Source organism: Stylophora pistillata, chromosome 12 (assembly GCF_964205215.1).
Source record: "Stylophora pistillata chromosome 12, jaStyPist1.2, whole genome shotgun sequence".
NCBI classification, from domain to species: Eukaryota; Metazoa; Cnidaria; class Anthozoa; order Scleractinia; family Pocilloporidae; genus Stylophora; species Stylophora pistillata.
The window spans coordinates 13,189,176-13,207,500 of NC_142530.1; the positions used below are offsets into that span (position 1 = coordinate 13,189,176).

An 18,325-nucleotide genomic window follows, 5' to 3' on the forward strand; every position below is an offset into this window, starting at 1 on the left:
CGTTTAGATCACGGAAATAGAATGTACTTCACGTCGCAAAAAAACTAAGACTGAGAATCTTGGGAAAGATTGATTTCTTTAAACAAACGATTGAGCCCATTTGTGGCTACAAAATGAGGTAAGATGAGTAAGAGAACAGCTCTTAAAAGTAATGATTCGAAATACTCTTCTGTGAGTGCAAGTTTCCTAAGTCAGGACTGACATTTTCGGGCACTTAGATTATCGTTTACTTTAAGACAGGGTAACAGTGAAGGCCTTCTGATCTATTTCATGATTGCCCAAATGCGATAATACATAACAGCAATCACCGTGAAGACACAACAATATCACACAGTTTCCCCTGGTTTAGTTTTTCTCCGCGAGCCAATTATAGCAAAGTCTAATAGAACAATGTGACACATGTTTGACGTTGTTCTTTAGGCAGGTGGCTGAAGAATTTTGAATTACTTTGACGAATTTTGAATTGCTTTTAGCCCAAGCTAACTATCTCCTATCGAATTCATATCATTTACAATGTTTTGTAGTCTGGAATCTGTTGCTTATCTGTCTGACTTCCTTTCTTTCTCCCAAGAGTAAGACACAGGCTTGTGGTGAACCTGTTAGTCTTTTTTTTCCTGAAGGGATTCCTGTTGGCTTCAGCAGGTAAATTTCAAGTTTATTAGAATAAAGTTTATTAGAATAAAATGTCGATAAACTAATTAAACGCATATTAAAATTGTAACACTTCTACGAGTCTTTAGAGCTTCATTCAATGTCAAGCAATCCTTGTTATTGCAGTCTGTTGCAATTCTATTAAGTCATATTTTCTCCAAGAGGAATTATATCAACACACATAGTCGATCTTGCAACAACTGGCCACAAATAAATCATCTACATAGAAGTTTTGCCTTGAAAATAGGACGGGACCTTAATTCTTTGTATTTTACAATGATTTATCACCAAACCTTAGTTACACAGGCACCACTAAAAATTTAAAGTTATCTTTTTAAAATCTTCAGATGACAAACAACCTGTACCTTCCTTGTCGTCTGTGAACAATAAATTGCAAGGAAGAGATTTATCCCCTGCCCTAAAGAAAAATGAGAAACCAAAGCAAGGACGTGGAATCTATCCTTATCCAGGAGGAAATACCCACGATAAAAGAGGATCAACAAACAGGTGGCTCGCTTTTGAACAGAAAGCGAAAAAGCTCTCAGAGGTTGCTGTTGCGAGTATTTTGGTTGAGAAGAACACAACACATCGAAAGGAAAACAATAAACAAGACAATGAGCATTCCAGGAACGCGTCAAGTACTGCCACATCTCCTCAAACAACGCAGACTGCTGATTATGAAATTTTGGGAACTTCTGATGACGAGGATAGCGCTAAGTGGGCACAAGATGAGATGAAAAAAGCAGCGGAAAACAAAGCGAATAGCCATGATAAGGATATCAAACAAAATATTTCAACTGTGGCCAGCACATTAAGAGTAATCCCATCTAAAAATCAGTCACACTATATCAACAGTCCCGTTAAGATTATACTTACCAACTCAGGGGGAAACATGCCAAATGCCTTGACCCAGACGAAAAGCTTGAATAAAAGTAACAAGAATGAAATTAATGAAAATCTTATCAAAAATTTAAAACCAGATCAAGTGGATGCTGAGCTAATTTTCTCGAATTCTACAAATTTGGAGAAGACAGGTAAAGACATCGTTGGGGGTTATGGTACAAAGTCACCGCTTACGGCAACTCCCGAGAGAATGTTGCAAAACAAGACGCCAAGTAGTTCCACACCGCAGTCATCTACAGCTCAAAATATTACAACTAGCACACATAATGACACAAACACAAACAAAACAGTGCAACAAACGGTTTCTGGGGCGATTCAGACTAAGGCGCCAGAAAATACGATGAATCATTTAATTGGAGCTCAAAGAGGTAAAGCATATACACAAAACGTCTCGGTTTCAGATACAGTATTACATCTCTCGGAACTCGGATCTAGGAAAAATAACACCTCAGGCAATACGACATTATTGGAGGAGCAAAATAGTCTTAGTGGCGCGGAGTCTGCTGATTCATCGCAAAAATCAAATCAGTCACAAAACAATGAAAAGCCTGCAACGTATCCAAAAGCACCTTCACTTGAAGTGAACATCTTGAGTTTAAGAAAAGGTCAATCCTTCGACTTTCAGATTCCCAGCACGATTCCATTAAAGAGCTCTGACCAGAGTAACCATATCCACATTGAGCCGAATGATACATTGAAGTCGTCTGAATACTTACCAAAGGACGTAAAAAGTAACCCAAGCAACAGTGACTTTTTAAACGAAACTCTTGATAAGGTCTTGCTGGAAGAGATAGTAAAAACAGGGAAATCTAACAAGCTTCTGCAAAAGTTCAATTCGGATTTACTAGCTTCCAGGGCGGAACCACTATCTAACAATGTAAACTTGGAGGTCACTGATCAACCGTTTCGAGAGGAATCATCAGCTGATCGAACTTTCTCGGAAAATATCTTGGAACCGTACTCAAACGAAGCTGGGTTAACCCGTAGACTCAACACATTACAGGGGGGGCAAGAAAAGACGGAAGTTCAGCAAGACGAAAGTTTAGCAAAAGCTTTGAATTCGTCCTCAGTTTCTTCGATCATATTTGGCGCAAACCGGGCTCTATTTGATACTGACAGAGAAGTTTTCTCAAAGAAGAGCTCCCAGGCGAGATTAAATGGAGCAATAAGAGATAAGGACCACAGACACAAGCGGAGTGATGTTTTGCACCGTTTGACCAAGCTTCAACGTATAAACAGATTGGCTTCAAATACAGAATATCCAAAGAGGAAGCACGCATCGAGAGGATATAAAAAGCAAAGAGTTGTATCTGCACGGCAGGTTATCAATCTTGGCAACCACTTTCTATGGTTTGGTGGTCAGAGCTCAGCTGATGCAAACGGATTTCCCCGCCACAACACAGCAACAGAAAATAATGCATACAGTGCCAATGGTTATATTTCAAACTTTCTTAATACAGCCAAAGAAAATAAGACACCAAGTGCAACCAAAGGCTATAAGGCCTTGCAGAGTGCTCTGACATCTATGGTGTCCAATCAAGTTGGTCTAACGGACTCTTACACTTTGGACCCAATGTATACAGAGCCTATTGAAAAACAGTGGCAAGCTTCAGATGGTGAAAACGCTACAGCGACTGGAGTTATTCAGAATGGTACTGAAAAAGCAGTATATAATAGTATGGTCAATAATGTGAAATCGAATGAAACAAAAACACAAATAAGCTCAAACTCAATAACGAGCTTACAAAGTAACTACGAGCTCATTGATCACGGGACCCCGTATAAAGAGAATAAAACTGATCGTGGGCAAACAAAAACCGAATTCGTACAAAATATGATAGGAAATGGTACGTCTGCAATAAATAACTCGTCCATTCCGATCACTAGCGATGAAAAAAGTGCAAATGGAGAAAATGCAACCATCCTTCAAATTTCAGCAGATTCCACAGGTCATTTGTACGAAAAAAATTCCTCTGCACTTAGTGGAGGTATCCAACTTTTAGAGCAAAGCATGAGTGCTGTCCAGTCTGAGATAAAGGATTCCCATAGATCACCGAATGTGACAGTTGATTCAGAAAAAGAAATTAAACAACAGCCATCTGCTATAATTAAGAAGATAAGTACTAACTCTCAGGAACCGGAGACATATCATGTTTTAGTAAATGATGCAGGTAAAAAGATCACAAACGCAAATGGTCATGTCACGGTCATCATTTCAGGCCCAACTGCAACTCAAGCTTCTATGCCTAATGAAAACACTTTGCTCATACCACAGACTAGCCCATCTCAGTTTTTACCAGAAAATGATTTCCTATCTACCAACGATCATAGAAATGTCAACATTAGTCATTCCGCCACTCAAGCCGTGAATAAAACATCAGTCAATGAAAACAAAGGGAATGGAGCACTTGGCAACAAACAGATAGCACCCCTGTCACTTCTTCAAGAAGACATTGAGCCTGCCTTAAAAATATCTGAAGAGATAGAAAGGCATCAAAAAAAAGCCCCAGCTGATAGTTCACTAAGTACATCTCGGAAAGAAGAGCACAAGCTTCCTAAACAGAACACTGATGCTCATGTCTTAATGAATGAAAAAGATGATTTTACCTCCGATAGCCGAGAGGAATCCACGCATAATGGTCATCATTTTGTTAAGGTTGGACAGGACCTAACAAGTGATATTGGTGACCTTCAAATGGAAGAGGTTTCCCGTCCTGACCTGCAGGAAGCACAACGAAAGGTTCAAGAGAAGCTTGCGGAAGATGCTACCGGTGGATTTCTATTAGGAGGGGATCAATTGGTGGCAGAGCAAGCTCAAGACGTTCCTACCTTGAATATCGTATTAAATCCAATGCAACGAATTGACGGATCTCTTTCAGTCGGTGGAAAGGTAATACCAATTGGCTCAGCCAAAGAGGGATACTCAAAGCAATTTTCATTTGCAAATGAACAAGGAAAACAAAAGCTAGATTGTCATGCTGATACTAGAAATGAGAAAGCGGGAACAACGATGTTGACATGTCAAAAAAAGCATGGTCTTGCAAATATTCTTTCAGCCTTTCAAGGTGATGGTTATTCCGAAAACTTGAAAGCAGCGAATGGCCCCAGTTTGCAGCTGGACCAGGTGATGAATGTTTTGAACGATCAAGTTAAAACAACTATTAACAAGGAAATGAAAACAGAAAGCAAAGATATTGAGGATGTGCTGAAAGATATGACAATGCCAAGCAGTACTCTGATGGACACTGAAGAAGCTTATTCTCAAGAGGAGCCTCCTGAACATTCATCCTTAATGGACACAGATGATACGTTTACCTCTCAACCAGGTTTTGTGAGACAAAATGCTTGGAAAAATGATCATCATTACCATCGAAAGATACAACCATTCGGATTCTTTCATGGGTTTGGTTTATCTCATTATCCTAGATTTCACCGTCATTTTGGGATTCCCAACAGGCGCCACTTCTGGGGATATAGCCGCCATTCGCATCCTCTTGTGGTTATGGCTCACAAAGACAGCGATGAAGGATTCTGGGATTACCAGCACAATATCTTCATTCCACGTGGCCACGACGATGAATATGACGATGACGATGATGAAGGATCAGAGGAAACCAAAGCAAAACATTGGGTCCCATGGTCTCGACATGGCCACAGGAAAGGAACCTGGCTAATGGCTCACCCACCCGTTCATCCTCGTCACCGCCCTTTCTTACCGTTTGGAGTGCCCTCCAGGGAGCAAAATTTGGCTCACTTTCGCTTGCCAACTCTTTTCAGTCGATCAGGTCCTTGGCGGCCTTTACATTCGCGTATGACAGTTCCTCAATCCCAAAAGGAAGAGAAAGGTGCGAAAAGAACAGCTGTGGTGCACAAGGCAATAAGAGGGGATAGAGACTTGTGCAGACCAGTCATCGGGGGGCCTTCGCCACCGCTGAAAGGAGAATGGGAGTACTTAGGAAAGGTCCTTTCTAGTTGTCCTTGCAAGTTGATGGACACTGAGTGGTGAAAGTATATTCTAAATTAAGTTTTGCTTCAATGTCCAGGGCGAAGCATAGAACAATACTCCCATTCGGATTCCTTTCATGTTTACCAATGGTATCAGATGATTTTTCCATTAAGCCATTTTTTCTTAGGCACCTTTTGAGGGCTCTTAACTCCATTTCAGGGTTAAAGGTTACCTGACACTTCATTTTTGTCACACTGTTTTTAGCATAGTGTTATAACTAAAACGACGAAGCTGTCATCAACAGGAAACAAATGTTTACGAATTCTTTACCATGATGTTGGATACCCTTACCGCCAAAACTATTAAAGAACACTAGGTTGCTTAGATGCGTAATCAAACTTACGATGAAATGTGCGAACATGATTGGTTATCCGGCCTGCTCGTTTGAGCGCTAATAGGACTCTGTACGCGTCATACTTGTAATTGAACTGGGTTATCGGACTGTGCGCGCGTCTGCCTGTGTAATTGTACAGAACGCGTCATTTGCGGGCACTGAAACTGCAAATTTCGCCGAGTAAACTCCAGTGCTATTTTCTCCAAGTCGTTAACCAAAGGATGGTTTGTTTCTCAACATATTTCACAATTTGATTAATTTTTAACAGGACTTTGTGTCCTATAGTTCGGTCTACAATCATATTCGTAATCAACAAATCGGACTCCCACTTCGCGGTCGTCCCATTTTACTGATCACTCGTATAATTACTGGACTCACTCAGACCTTTTAGAACAATAATTACATATTGAGTCTATTATATCGTATATTAATATCGAATATTGCTGCAGAGAGATCATGGTGCATTTAAGGTTCATGTATAGCATTGGTTGGTATGTTTCTAGTGAGTTGATTAGAGACTTAAGTTGTATTTGGTATCTGGAAAAAAAGCCTGCTACTGGCAAATGCTTTTTTACATCTAAGCATACACGCATCATTTCCCATCACTACATATTTTGAAGTACACAGAAGTGAGGTCTGAACATGTTTTCGAATATCCCGCTCTCTGTGATGGCCTTGAGTGCATCATCGATGTATTCCGTAAAATGTATGACTTAGCAGAGATAATGATGGCGGTTTCCCTGCTATTCTTCGTTTTTTCCCTGTTTCTTTTATTTGATCGGCGGAAGGGCACAAAGCTAATTTGCTATCACTGAGCTTGGCAACAAATGGAAAAAAATTAAACTTTCCTTTCATACGAGTCTAAGAAAGTTTTGACAAGAAAAGAGGGCACTTCGTGATCAGCAGTACGTCATGACGCAAAGTCGTCTGAAGTGTCTTCTGAATCATCGGAACACCAAGGAATGCATTGAGTTTCATATTATAACTTAACGCACCCACCATATTTATCATGTCATCTACTATAAATGTCTACCATATCGCTACACTGGTGGCATGTTATTTATGTAAGAAGTTCGAACGTATTATTTAGACTTGAATTCAATCAGTTGAATTGTGAGCCTCCTTAGTCCACAACCATTTATGAACGGGATTGCCGAATAAAGTATATCCTAAACCAAGTCAAGGAGGTATATATATAGGAAGTATATATATATATATATATATATATATATATATATATTGCGCATGCTCGCTGGTTTACTCTAGTTTGAGCACTCTGGCATGGCTTAGACGATACCACAAAGGTTGGGTCGTTTGGGGTGACCGTCTCGGTTCTCCCCCATCCTAGCATTAGCACTGCACTGATGAGGCCCAGAAGGCCGAAACAGTACTGTCTGCAGTTAGTTATAAATGTTTGAAAAGAAAATTTGCCCTGAGCGGGATTCGAACCCACGTCCCCCTGTTACTAGTCAGGTATGATGACCACTACACTATCAGGGCAACCATGCTAGCAACACGGCAATCGAAGATGTGATTTACGTGATCGGAGACGTGGTCTCCCGGGAAACTTAATTTCAAGGTGACAGGGTAGGGGAAGCCTATAACCCTATATGAAACCCAACTAAGGATCTATTAAAGATACACTACCGAAGTTAACTTAGCGGATGACAAAGGAGGACTCAATTACGGACACAGGCTAATTTCAATTGAACGAATTCTGTATAGGAGGGAAACCCTGACCCTGTACACCCCAAATAATCATACTTAAATAAAATAAATGTTTGAAAAGAAAATTTGCCCTGAGCGGGATTTGAACGTACGTCCCCGTTACTAGTCAGGTGTGATGACCAGTACACTATCAGGACGCGGGCTTTTCTCTCTGCAACGTGGGTAGGCGCTTCTCCGAAGCTTGGTTGGTAAGGAGATCGTAAGTATTCTACTTTATTCTCTTACATTTTTCACTGTGCTAAGTACCTGCCGGGAGGGAACGCCAGTCTTTTCTACTCATTTGGGTCACCTATCTGGTTGCTGACTTTTTCTGGTAGGTCCGAACTTTGTTGCCTCTTCCAGTTCGCCTCTTCCAACAAAAACACCCAAGATCTTCAGCCTGGAGGGTGACCAGTCTAGGTCAACTGGGGGGTCAGTCCGACCAACCCATTGGCCCAACCAAAGGCCCTTAGACTTTCCCTGATTAAGCTTTGCACCAGAGGCCAACTCAAAAAGGGCGTACACTTCGAAAACGGCCATTATAGCTTCGTCAGATGACAGAACGAGCGAGGTGTCGTCCGCATACTGGGAGATAGGTGATAGCGGAGGATAACCAGGTAAGGAAAGACCAGAAATTCGCGAATTAGCACGGATATTGGCTGCCAATACTTCAGAGACCAGAACGTAAGGCAATGGGGACAGAGGGCACCCCTGCCGAACACCCCGCGAAAGGTCAAAAAAGGGGGAGAGGTAACCATTGACGTGTACGGTGCTCTGAACCCGACGGTAGAACAAACGGACACAGGCAATAAAGGAAGGACCGAAGCCCATAGCGGAGAGAGTGGCCGTCATGAACCCCCAATCGACCAGATCAAAGGCCTTTTCTTGGTCTAAGGACAGGATAGCCGCAGGGGTCCCGGTGGACATGGTGTAGTGTGCAACGTCGGGAACGAGGGCAACGTTTTCGCCGATGAACCTGCCAGGTACACCGCAAGTCGGATCCTTACTTACTACCAAATGGATTACCCTCAGGAGCCGACCAGCAATGGCTCGAGACGCCATTTTATAATCTACGTTTAGGAGGGTGATTGGCCGCCATTTCCGTGGATCTAGACGGTCACTCTTCTTAAAAGCTAGTATTATGACCCATCTACGCAGAGAAAGGGGGAGAGAACCAGAATGAAAACAGGCGTTGAGGACCGAAACTGGTTCCCGACCGAGAACATCCCAGAACCTGAGATAGAACTCGGCCTGGAACCCATCGACACCAGGGGTTTTGTTCTTTGCAATCCCTTTAAGAGCCTCAAAACACTCCTCCGCGGTGAGGAGTCCCTCGCACTCACGAGCCTGGTCTAAGGAAAGGGAGGACGAAAGGTTGGACAATAGGGAAGCTTGAGCAAGGGGGTCTGTCGGAGCAGCAGAGAACAAATCAGAGTAAAAGGAATTGAGAGTAACACACAAGTCCTCTGGAGAGATGACAATGGAGTCTCCGCTCGCCCTCAATGCAGGGATCCAACGATCCACCCCACGTTTCTTTTCGAGACGGAAAAAGTATACCGTGGAGAGTTCCCCCTCCTCCACCCACCTGACTCGAGATTGGAACTGGGCACCAGGGCCGTTTCACGGTCCAAGGTCGCGAGTGCTGCAAGAGTCGACTGATACGGTGCAGCAACTGAAACCATTCCAGTGTCCATTTTGGCCTTCAAGTGGTCAATGAGTTAGACAAGCACATCCCGGTTGCGTTTTTTAGCAGAGGTTCTTGCCTGACAGCACTTGATGGTTCACCCTTTTAAGCGGCTTTTGCCGTCATCCCACCATTTCTGGATAGAAGAGAAGGCCCTTCTAGACACCTGCCAAGATAGCCAAAAGTCGGAAACCAGCTTGATGTACTCGGCTTCTTTCAGAATGGCCGTGTTGAATTTCCATAAGCCAGGGCCGGGAGGAATGGAATCGGGGATTGAGAGCGAGGTAAGAACCCCACAATGATCAGAAGAAGGATAGGGGAGCCCAGAACACGACATGACAGATGGCACCCAGGAAAAGGGGATGCCTACCAAGTCTATGCGTGAAGCCAAGGAACCATTCCATTTCGTCCAGGTAAGCCCAGGGGTCAGTGGATGTAGATAGCGAAAAATGTCCAATACACAACAGGCATCGAACAAGCTTTGGAGAGAAACTGAGCTCTCCCGGGACTGATCAGAAGGATCGGATCCCCTCCTATCCAAAACACGATCAAACACGGCATTAAAATCACCACACAGGAGTGTGGGGACAGTAGGGTCCACTCAGGGGTGGATAGTGTCCAAAAAAAAGGTCTCGTGCAGGGTTGCTTTTTCGGCGCGTACAAACAAACCACACGGAAGGACTTGGATAGGAAAGAGAATTCACATTGAAGAAGACGTCCGTCAGTGTCACACCAAGAATTGATTAAAGATAGGGTGGATAGAACCAGGCGAACACACAGAGACGAAACCAGAAGACAGGAACCAAGAAGAGCACTCGTTGGCAGATGTGCAATGTGTTTCCTGAAGACAGACCAAATTCACATTCCCATGGAGAGATCGCAACCACTGCACACGACCTTCGCGGTTGGGCCGGGCTCTAATACCATTGGCATTCAACGTAATTACAGTTAGAGTCATGAGGAAAAGGTGAAAGACCCTCATGAAAGCCAGGGCTGGGACCTTCCCTTCCTTTTGGGAAGATTGGGCACGGCCTTGGACCGCTTAGAAGTGGCACTGGACAACTGAGCGGAGGTCGGGATCATCACTCGCTTAGCAGCTTAACCAGGACGCTTTCTGGTGACGGTTTGGAAATTATCGGAGGACACACTCCGCACAAGGGGGGAGGGGAACTCAGAGAGAACTGGGGACTCAGAGCCCTGAACAGAGGTAGAGTCTTGTGAACTAAATTCAGTAATATCTTCATCCTTATTTTCCACTATAGTGCTATTGCTTTCATTCATTAGTTGACTGGTACTTTGACCAGGATTATTATTAACTTCTTCAACTGAAGCCTCAGGTTGCTTACTAATACATTCGGCACTTATTTCATTACTTATTTCATTATTTACTTCATTATTCACTTTGTTATTTGCTTCACTACTTGCTTCATTAATGACGGTGATGATCGTCTCACTAATAGTTAGATCTTCGACAAGATCTTTTCCATCTGCCACATTCGGGGCGTCAACAGTATTGTCCTCAATAGTAATTGAGGGAATGGGAGCACTCACTACATTAACTGAGGGGGTGGCCGCATTCCGAGCCGAAATTGGCGGGAAATCAGCCGCCGGGGGGGGCAGCATTGGCTCCTGAGGGCACAGGCCCCCAGGCATTACCATTGCGACGGGAAGGGCAGTTGCGAGCCCAGTGACCGGCTTCACCACATCTTATTCACTTTCCGTTATATTGACAGTCGGTTGCTTTAGGGCCCATAACTTTACAGATTGAGCAAAACGGTTTTATGCCACGATACCAGACGCGAACGGGATACCCGTCGATGGTGACTTCAGCTGGGATGGGCTTGTCGAGAGACATTGTAAGAATGCGTGAACCCTGTCGGGTCTCCCCATAAACGATTGGCGCCTGCAAAAGAAAACTCTGCCCAAATGCCGAAAATCGTCGCACAAAATTTCATCATCCCCTTCGGCAGGGTAATGATGGATGTAGACGAAAGAATGAGGCCGATTGGAATCTGTGACACTGAAGTTGACACCACTAATATTCAGTAGGCCACGCTCAACAATACTATCCTTATCGTCCGGATCTTTAAAGGTGAGACGGTTAAGGCCTTTTGGTACGAATTGGAAGGTGGACAATTTCTCAAAATCGACTACCTTTTCCAACATGGAGGGCACTTCCGGCCTTGGAAAGACCGTAATCGCCGGCGTGGCGTGCACGACGCACGTTCTGGCGCAAGGCAACACCATAGCACCGGGAAAGTGAGAGGAAAAAGACCCAGAGAGCCTGCCTCAAAGGCAAAACCCACCAAGTTCAGCGAAGCTGAAAACCTGGAAGGGTTGCAACAAAGTTCGGACCCACCAGAAAAAGTCAGCAACCACATAGGTGACTCAAACGAGTACAAAAGACTATCGATGCGGTGGATCGTGTTCTCAAATCCTGGCGTTCTCCTTCTTTGTAATTTCGCGGAAAGGCCCTGGTAATCAATGCTCTTGCCCTCGCTCGGGTCTGGTATGTGGCATCCCTCGTCCACATGCCGGTCTGGGCGGGGAGAGAGCTGTCTCGTTTATTTTTTTCCTTTTTCTGGTCCGGCAAGTGGGAGCTTGTGGCCCGCTCTGCCGTGATCCAGCCCCCCCCTCTTTGGTGGTTTCTCTGTGGTAGATGTTCATTACAAAGTGTGGGCTATCCTTGGTCAGTGGGTGAGGAGGCTCGCCTCCTCCCCATCTGACTGGTATACCTTCTTTTCCTTTTGGTGTCATTCTGCTTTTGGTGTTCCCCCTCCGGTTGTGTTTTATCGTCCCTTCTCCTTTGATCTCAGGGTTTTGCCGCCCATTTATCATTCCCTGGTCCTGGCTTGGCGTGGCGTGGTCTCAATGGGTCTTTTTCCGTGTCCAAAAACTGCCTTGTCTTCGGCTCTTCCTGTCCGCATGTTTGCACCCCTGTTACTGACATGTCCACCAAATCCTGCTACCTCTACTTGCTATCTGAAAACATGGTCCAGCCGCGCTGCGTCGATAAATTTAGTTTCACTTTTCCTTCTCTGGATTGATCAGCCACGTGGCGCTCCCTGACCTTCTTCGATCTTGATCGCCCGGTTATCGATCTGAACTGGAAAATCGCTCGTGGCGTCTTGTACACCGCCCAGCGCCTGGTTTCTTTCGGGTTGTCAGTCCCCCTCCCCTGCTTCTGTGGTGCTCCATTGGAGTCCCTGGAACATCTGTTTTTCTACTGTCCTCTCGCGCATAGTGTTCTTTCCTGGCTCCAGTCTCTCATGTTCTGTTCTTCCCTTATGTGTCCTGTCCTCCTGGTCCGTCACGTTCTCTTCGGCTTCAACTCTAATGAGTTGGTAGCCACCCCCCCGTATCTTTGTGTATCTCCTGAACTTGTCCAAATTCTGTATCTGGCAATCCCGAAACGACTTCCGCTTCCGCAGCACCCGTCCCGGCGCTGTGGCGGTCCTGGCTAACATCCTGTCCCGTCTGAAGTTCCATCTCGCCATCTTCTTCAAACGTTTCAAGTAATTCAGGCGCCGGCGCTTCTTCTATCGGCAGTGGGGCGCCCGTGGCATTGTCACTTCTGTCGCCAATAGCTCACTTGCGTTCTCTGTTTAAATCGCCTTCTGTGTCCTGTTCTATGTATGTTTCGTTTTTTTCGTGGGCCACCCCTTAGCTGGCTAGGGGCTATTATTATTGTTTGTCTTTTTGTGTGTGCCACCCCGTGGCTGGCTCGGGGCTATTATTATTGAGTGAGTGTGTTAGTTTTCGAGTGAGCGTGTTAAATTTTGGTTGAGGTGGGGTTCGATTCCCAACCGAAGTTGGTGTATGGTGACCCTCAGTTTGTGGTGGACCCAACCCTAGGGCCTTGCACTCCCGCCTTGGGTTGGACCAGACAGTTCGGTCGGCAGGCATTGCACCGCCCTCACGGGAGCCTGGCTGTCCACCTCAAATATAAAAAAAACTATCAGGACAACCATGCTGGCAACACGGCAATCGATGATGTGATTTACGTGATCGGAGACGTGGTCTCCCGGGAAACTTAATTTTCAAGGTGACAGGGTAGGGGAAGCCTATAACCCTATATGAAACCCAACTAAGGATCTATTAAAGATACACGACCGAAGTCAACTTAGTGGATGACAAACGGGAATCCAATTACGGACACAGGCTAATTTCAATTAAACAAATTCTTTATAGGAGGGAAACCCTGACCCTGTACACCCCAAATAATCAAACTTAAATAGAATAAATGTTTGAAAAGCAAATTTGCCCTGAGCGGGATTTGAACGCACGTCGCCCTGTTACTAGTCAGGTGTGATGACCACTACAGTATCAGGACAACCATGCTGGCAACACGGCAATCGAAGATGTGATTTACGTGATCAGAGACGTGGTCTCCCAGGAAATTTAATTTTCAAGGTGACAGGGTAGGGGAAGCCTATAAACCCATATGAAACCCAACTAAGGATCTATTAAAGATACACGACCGAAGTCAACTTAGCGGATGACAAAGGGGGATCCAATTACGGATACAGGCTAATTTCAATTAAACAAACTCTGTAAACAAATATTTATTCTATTTAAGTACGATTATTTGGGGTGTACAGTGTCAGGGTTTCCCTCCCTGGCAAAAAAAGGGAACACTACATTTGACGTAACCATGGGCAGCTTCGACGGCGCCGAAACCTGTGAAATTGTCGGAAACTTCCTCCTTTCCCACCTACAGAATCTCAACATAAACATTAGTCTATACCGAGACGACGGACTTACCACAACCGACGCCACACCCAGGGACACTGAAAATATCAAAAAAGAGATATACCGCACTTTTAACGCTAACGAACTCCGCATCACCATAGAAGCTAACAAACAAGTAATCAACTTCCTGGACGTCACATTTAACCTCAGCCAAAACACCTACCAGCCATATACCAAACCCAATACCACACTACAATACGTCCACCGCGAAAGCAACCATTCACCGTCCACCACGAAAAACATCCCCGCCGGCATCAACAGACGCTTATCATCCCTCTCATCCGACAAAACCTCCTTCGACCAAGCCGCTCCCGCCTACCAGAAAGCATTAAATACCAGTGGTTACAGCTATACACTCCACTACGAACCAACGCACACACAAAGTCCCAAGAACCGCCAACGCAACAACATCCTCTGGTACAACCTGCCTTTCACCAAGAACACCAACACTAACATCGGACATAAATTCCTCACGCTGGTTGACAAACACTTACCCAAAGATCATAAACTCCGCAGAATTTTCAACAGAAACACAATCAAAATTAGTTACAGCTGCATGGACAATACAAAACAAATCATCGACAACCACAACAAAAGAATCCTCACCTCCCACGTAAAGACTAACGCCACAGCCACAACCGACACCTCTACAGCAAACAGCAAAAAGAAATGCAACTGCCGACAGAAAAACTCATGCCCTCTAGACGGAAACTGCCTCCAACAATGTCATATACCAAACTACCATTACACGTAAAGACACGACAGACACATACATCGGGCTCACTGCAAACGACTTTAAGTCGCGCTACAGCAACCACACCTCATCATTCCGACACGCAAAACACCGCAACTCCACCGAACTCAGCAAACACATCTGGACACTTAAAGACAACAACATCAATTATTCCATCACCTGGCGCATCCTATCTTCCCACCTGCCCTACAACAGCTCAAGCAAACGGTGCAACCTATGCCTTAAAGAGAAATTCCTAATCATCTGCCACCCAGACCTATCAACACTCAACAAGCGTAACGAACTCGTCTCTTCCTGCCGACACAGAAACAAAGCACTCCTGCGCAACAGCTGACTTGACACTTTTCACACTGCATAAACCATGTTAATTAGCAATTAGTGTAATATATAAGCGATGGTATCGCATTATTCTACCATTAAAATCCCCTAACGAGTGGGCAACCACGAAACAGGTCTGTAGGGATGTATATGTTGTTGTTTTTTTCCGACTACCACACATTATACCCGCTCTACTATTTGTATCGAGCACTATTTCACGGACACTAAGTTTAATCCCTCTCTCTCTCTCTCTCTCTCTCTCTCTCTCTCTCTATATATATATATATATATATATATGTATATATATAATCTATATATATATATATATCTATATCTGCAGACAGTACTGTTTCGGCCTTCTGGGCCTCATCAGTGCAGTTTTTTTATGTTTAAGGTGGACGGCCGGGCCCCCGATGAAGGGCGTGTGCAATGCCCGCCGACCAACAGGACTAATCCCACCCATGGCTTGCGTGCAATGCCTTAGGGTTGGGGTCCACCAGAAACGAGGGTCACCAGACACCAAACTCGCTGGGGAATCGAACCCCACCTCAACAAAAATTAACACACTCACACCAAAAATTGAACACACACACTCGATAACTTAAATAACTTAAACTACTTTTTAGTTTTCATTTTTAGGTTTTAAATTTTTAAACTAATATTAAACTATTTCTTCGGAGTGTACTTTAGCACATGTCTAGGAGGACCATTTTGCGGGTTGAGAACAAAGGCAATTGAACCAGGAGGAACTTGAAGGTGTGATGTTAACCGTAGGAGGTCAACTCTATCACCTGAAAGGCCAGGAGGTGTGGATAGCAATTCGAGAATTTCACTTCTGGACTTGGAAGAAATGACCGACGTAACGGAGGGTGGCACGGTTATCTTATTAGCGACTGGTAAGGAAATCGACTGGGTTGTATCCGTTGTAGCAGGCTTCTTTACAGTTCCTTTTGAAACCGGAGAAGTCTGGGGAGCAGCGCGTTTACGGGAGACATTGTCTGATGGTACTTGGTCAACCGATGTGCAGGTTGGAAAACGGTCCTCGCTGGCCTCAAGGTTATAATCGCACTCTTCAGACTCAGCAACAACGTCATTAGGGACGGGAGCAATTGTCTCAGCTGTCACATCATTTTCTCGAGCTACAGACGAGGGTATGTCCATCTCTACTGATGTGTCTACAGCAGGTTGAGCACCCACGGTCGTCTGACAGTTCCTAGCTAGATGTCCACCTTGACGGCATCGGAAGCATTTGCCCCTAAGGGGACACTCCGCCGACTTATGACCAACTTTATGACAAGTAGTACACTGGAGGGGTTGCCCCCTATACCAAATTTTACAGCGGACGCCACGGATAGAAATAAACGGTGAAATGACATTCCTAATAACCATTTGGACAATGCGTGACCCGGTGGACACTGAAGGCCTTCCGGGCCAAACCTGATTGCGAACAGATTTGACCGTACCATATGCAGACAAAGCTGTGCTGATGGCGTCGTTTGATCCCTCAAAGGGAAACCAAGAGACTACAACAGTAGTAAGCTGGGGAGGAGGAGGAGGGGGTTTAACCACCCTACACTCTACATCACCCAACTTGATGACACCTAGCTCCTCAAAAAATAACTTAGCAGCATCGCCGTTCTCAGCAAAAGTGACTCTCGCAACACGGCCAGGACATGCCTGCACCGCAGCCACCCGATGGTCAGACTCACGGTCAAAAAAACCCAGCAACAAACCAACCGCTTCCGAGAAAAGTACCTCCTCAGGGAGCCCCTGACAGTCAATGTCGATGGTCCTATTAAAGGACACGACCATGCTGAAACTCGGACCCAACCCAAAGACAAGTCAGAGGGATGGGTGACCGAAACAGAGAAAAAGCAAAAAGGAAAGCAAGTTCAGATCGACCGAGAAATCCAAAAAAAGGGATGGGCGACCAAAACGGAACCAAAGAAAACAACCACTGCCAGGGAGGAAAAAGTCGCAAGTTTTCCCTCCCGGCAGGTACTCACTTATCCAACTCAGACCTCGAAAAACACCAGAACCAACTTCAAACTACAAGAGTATGAAGCAACACTTACCATGCGAGACCTGGGCCTCATCAGTGCAGTTTTTTTTTTATGTTTAAGGTGGACGGCCGGGCCCCGATGAAGGGAGGTGCAATCCCGCCGACCTACATGTCTAATCCCAACCCATTGGCTTACGTGCAATGCCTTAGGGAAGGGGACCACCAGAAACGAGGGCCACCAGACGCCAAACTCGCTGGGGAATCGAACCCCACCTCACTTAAAAATTAACACACTCACACCCAAAAATTAAACACACCCGCTCATTACTTAACTAATTATTTTCTTTTGTTTTTCTTTTTATGACCTTAATTAATTACTTTGGGAACTTTTTGTTGAAAAATTTTATAGCAGTCTTAAAGTCCTCATCTTTCAAACCAATAAAGCGGGGATCTGAAGTCCAACGGCAAAAACGTTTTCGCTGATCAGGCGGTTTACGATAATCAACCGCAATCTCCCACAGGATTGCACGGTGGTCTGCAGAACAGGCTGCCAATTCCGGAACTTCAAGGAAAACATCAGGGCCATTGCGGATATCACTCATGGGTGAAACCACAGGACTTTTAGATGGGGCCTGTTGAGTCCTCTTAACTGAAACGGGAACAGAGGAAGCGGGGCGTTTCCGGGAAACAGTGGTCCAGGGACCACTTTCACCAGCCATGTCAGAGTCAGCAGGGTTAGCAAAACCCTCGGTTGCTGATATAATATTCTCATTTCCAGTCGTTTCACAAGAGGCGAACCGGTCTTCGCTTGCATCAGAGTCTGGAGGTGAACCAACTTCATCTTCAGAGTCTTCAATAGCAGTGTCGGGGGTCTCTTCTTCGGCGGGAGTGCTCTTCACCGGAGGAACAGCCACACCGTTCTCTGTAACAGGGGCGTCAGCCTCAGCTGGAGCAGCCACGGTCACCTTACAATTCCGAGCCAAGTGCCCATCTTGATGACACCGGAAGCATTTTCCTTTGAGAGGACAATCAGCTGACTTGTGGCCAACTTTCCGGCAAGTCCCACACTGGAGGGGTTGCCCCCTATACCAAGTTTTACAACGAACACCGCGGATAGGGATAAACGGTGGAATGACATTCCTAATGACCATTTGGACGATGCGTGACCCGGTGGACACTGAAGGCCTTCCGGGCCAAACCTGATTGCGAACAGA

General features: G+C 45.2%; 1 protein-coding gene across 1 annotated transcript; it reads left to right on the forward strand.

The window, feature by feature from the left end:
- On the forward strand, positions 1-7,072 carry LOC111328381 (uncharacterized). The gene is made up of 3 exons (XM_022932792.2): positions 1-118; positions 572-642; positions 999-7,072. Exons 1-3 carry the CDS (start codon positions 114-116, stop codon positions 5,558-5,560), a joined length of 4,638 nt encoding a protein of 1,545 aa, XP_022788527.2. The 5' UTR covers positions 1-113; the 3' UTR covers positions 5,561-7,072.
- The last annotated feature ends 11,253 nt before the right edge of the window (positions 7,073-18,325 follow it).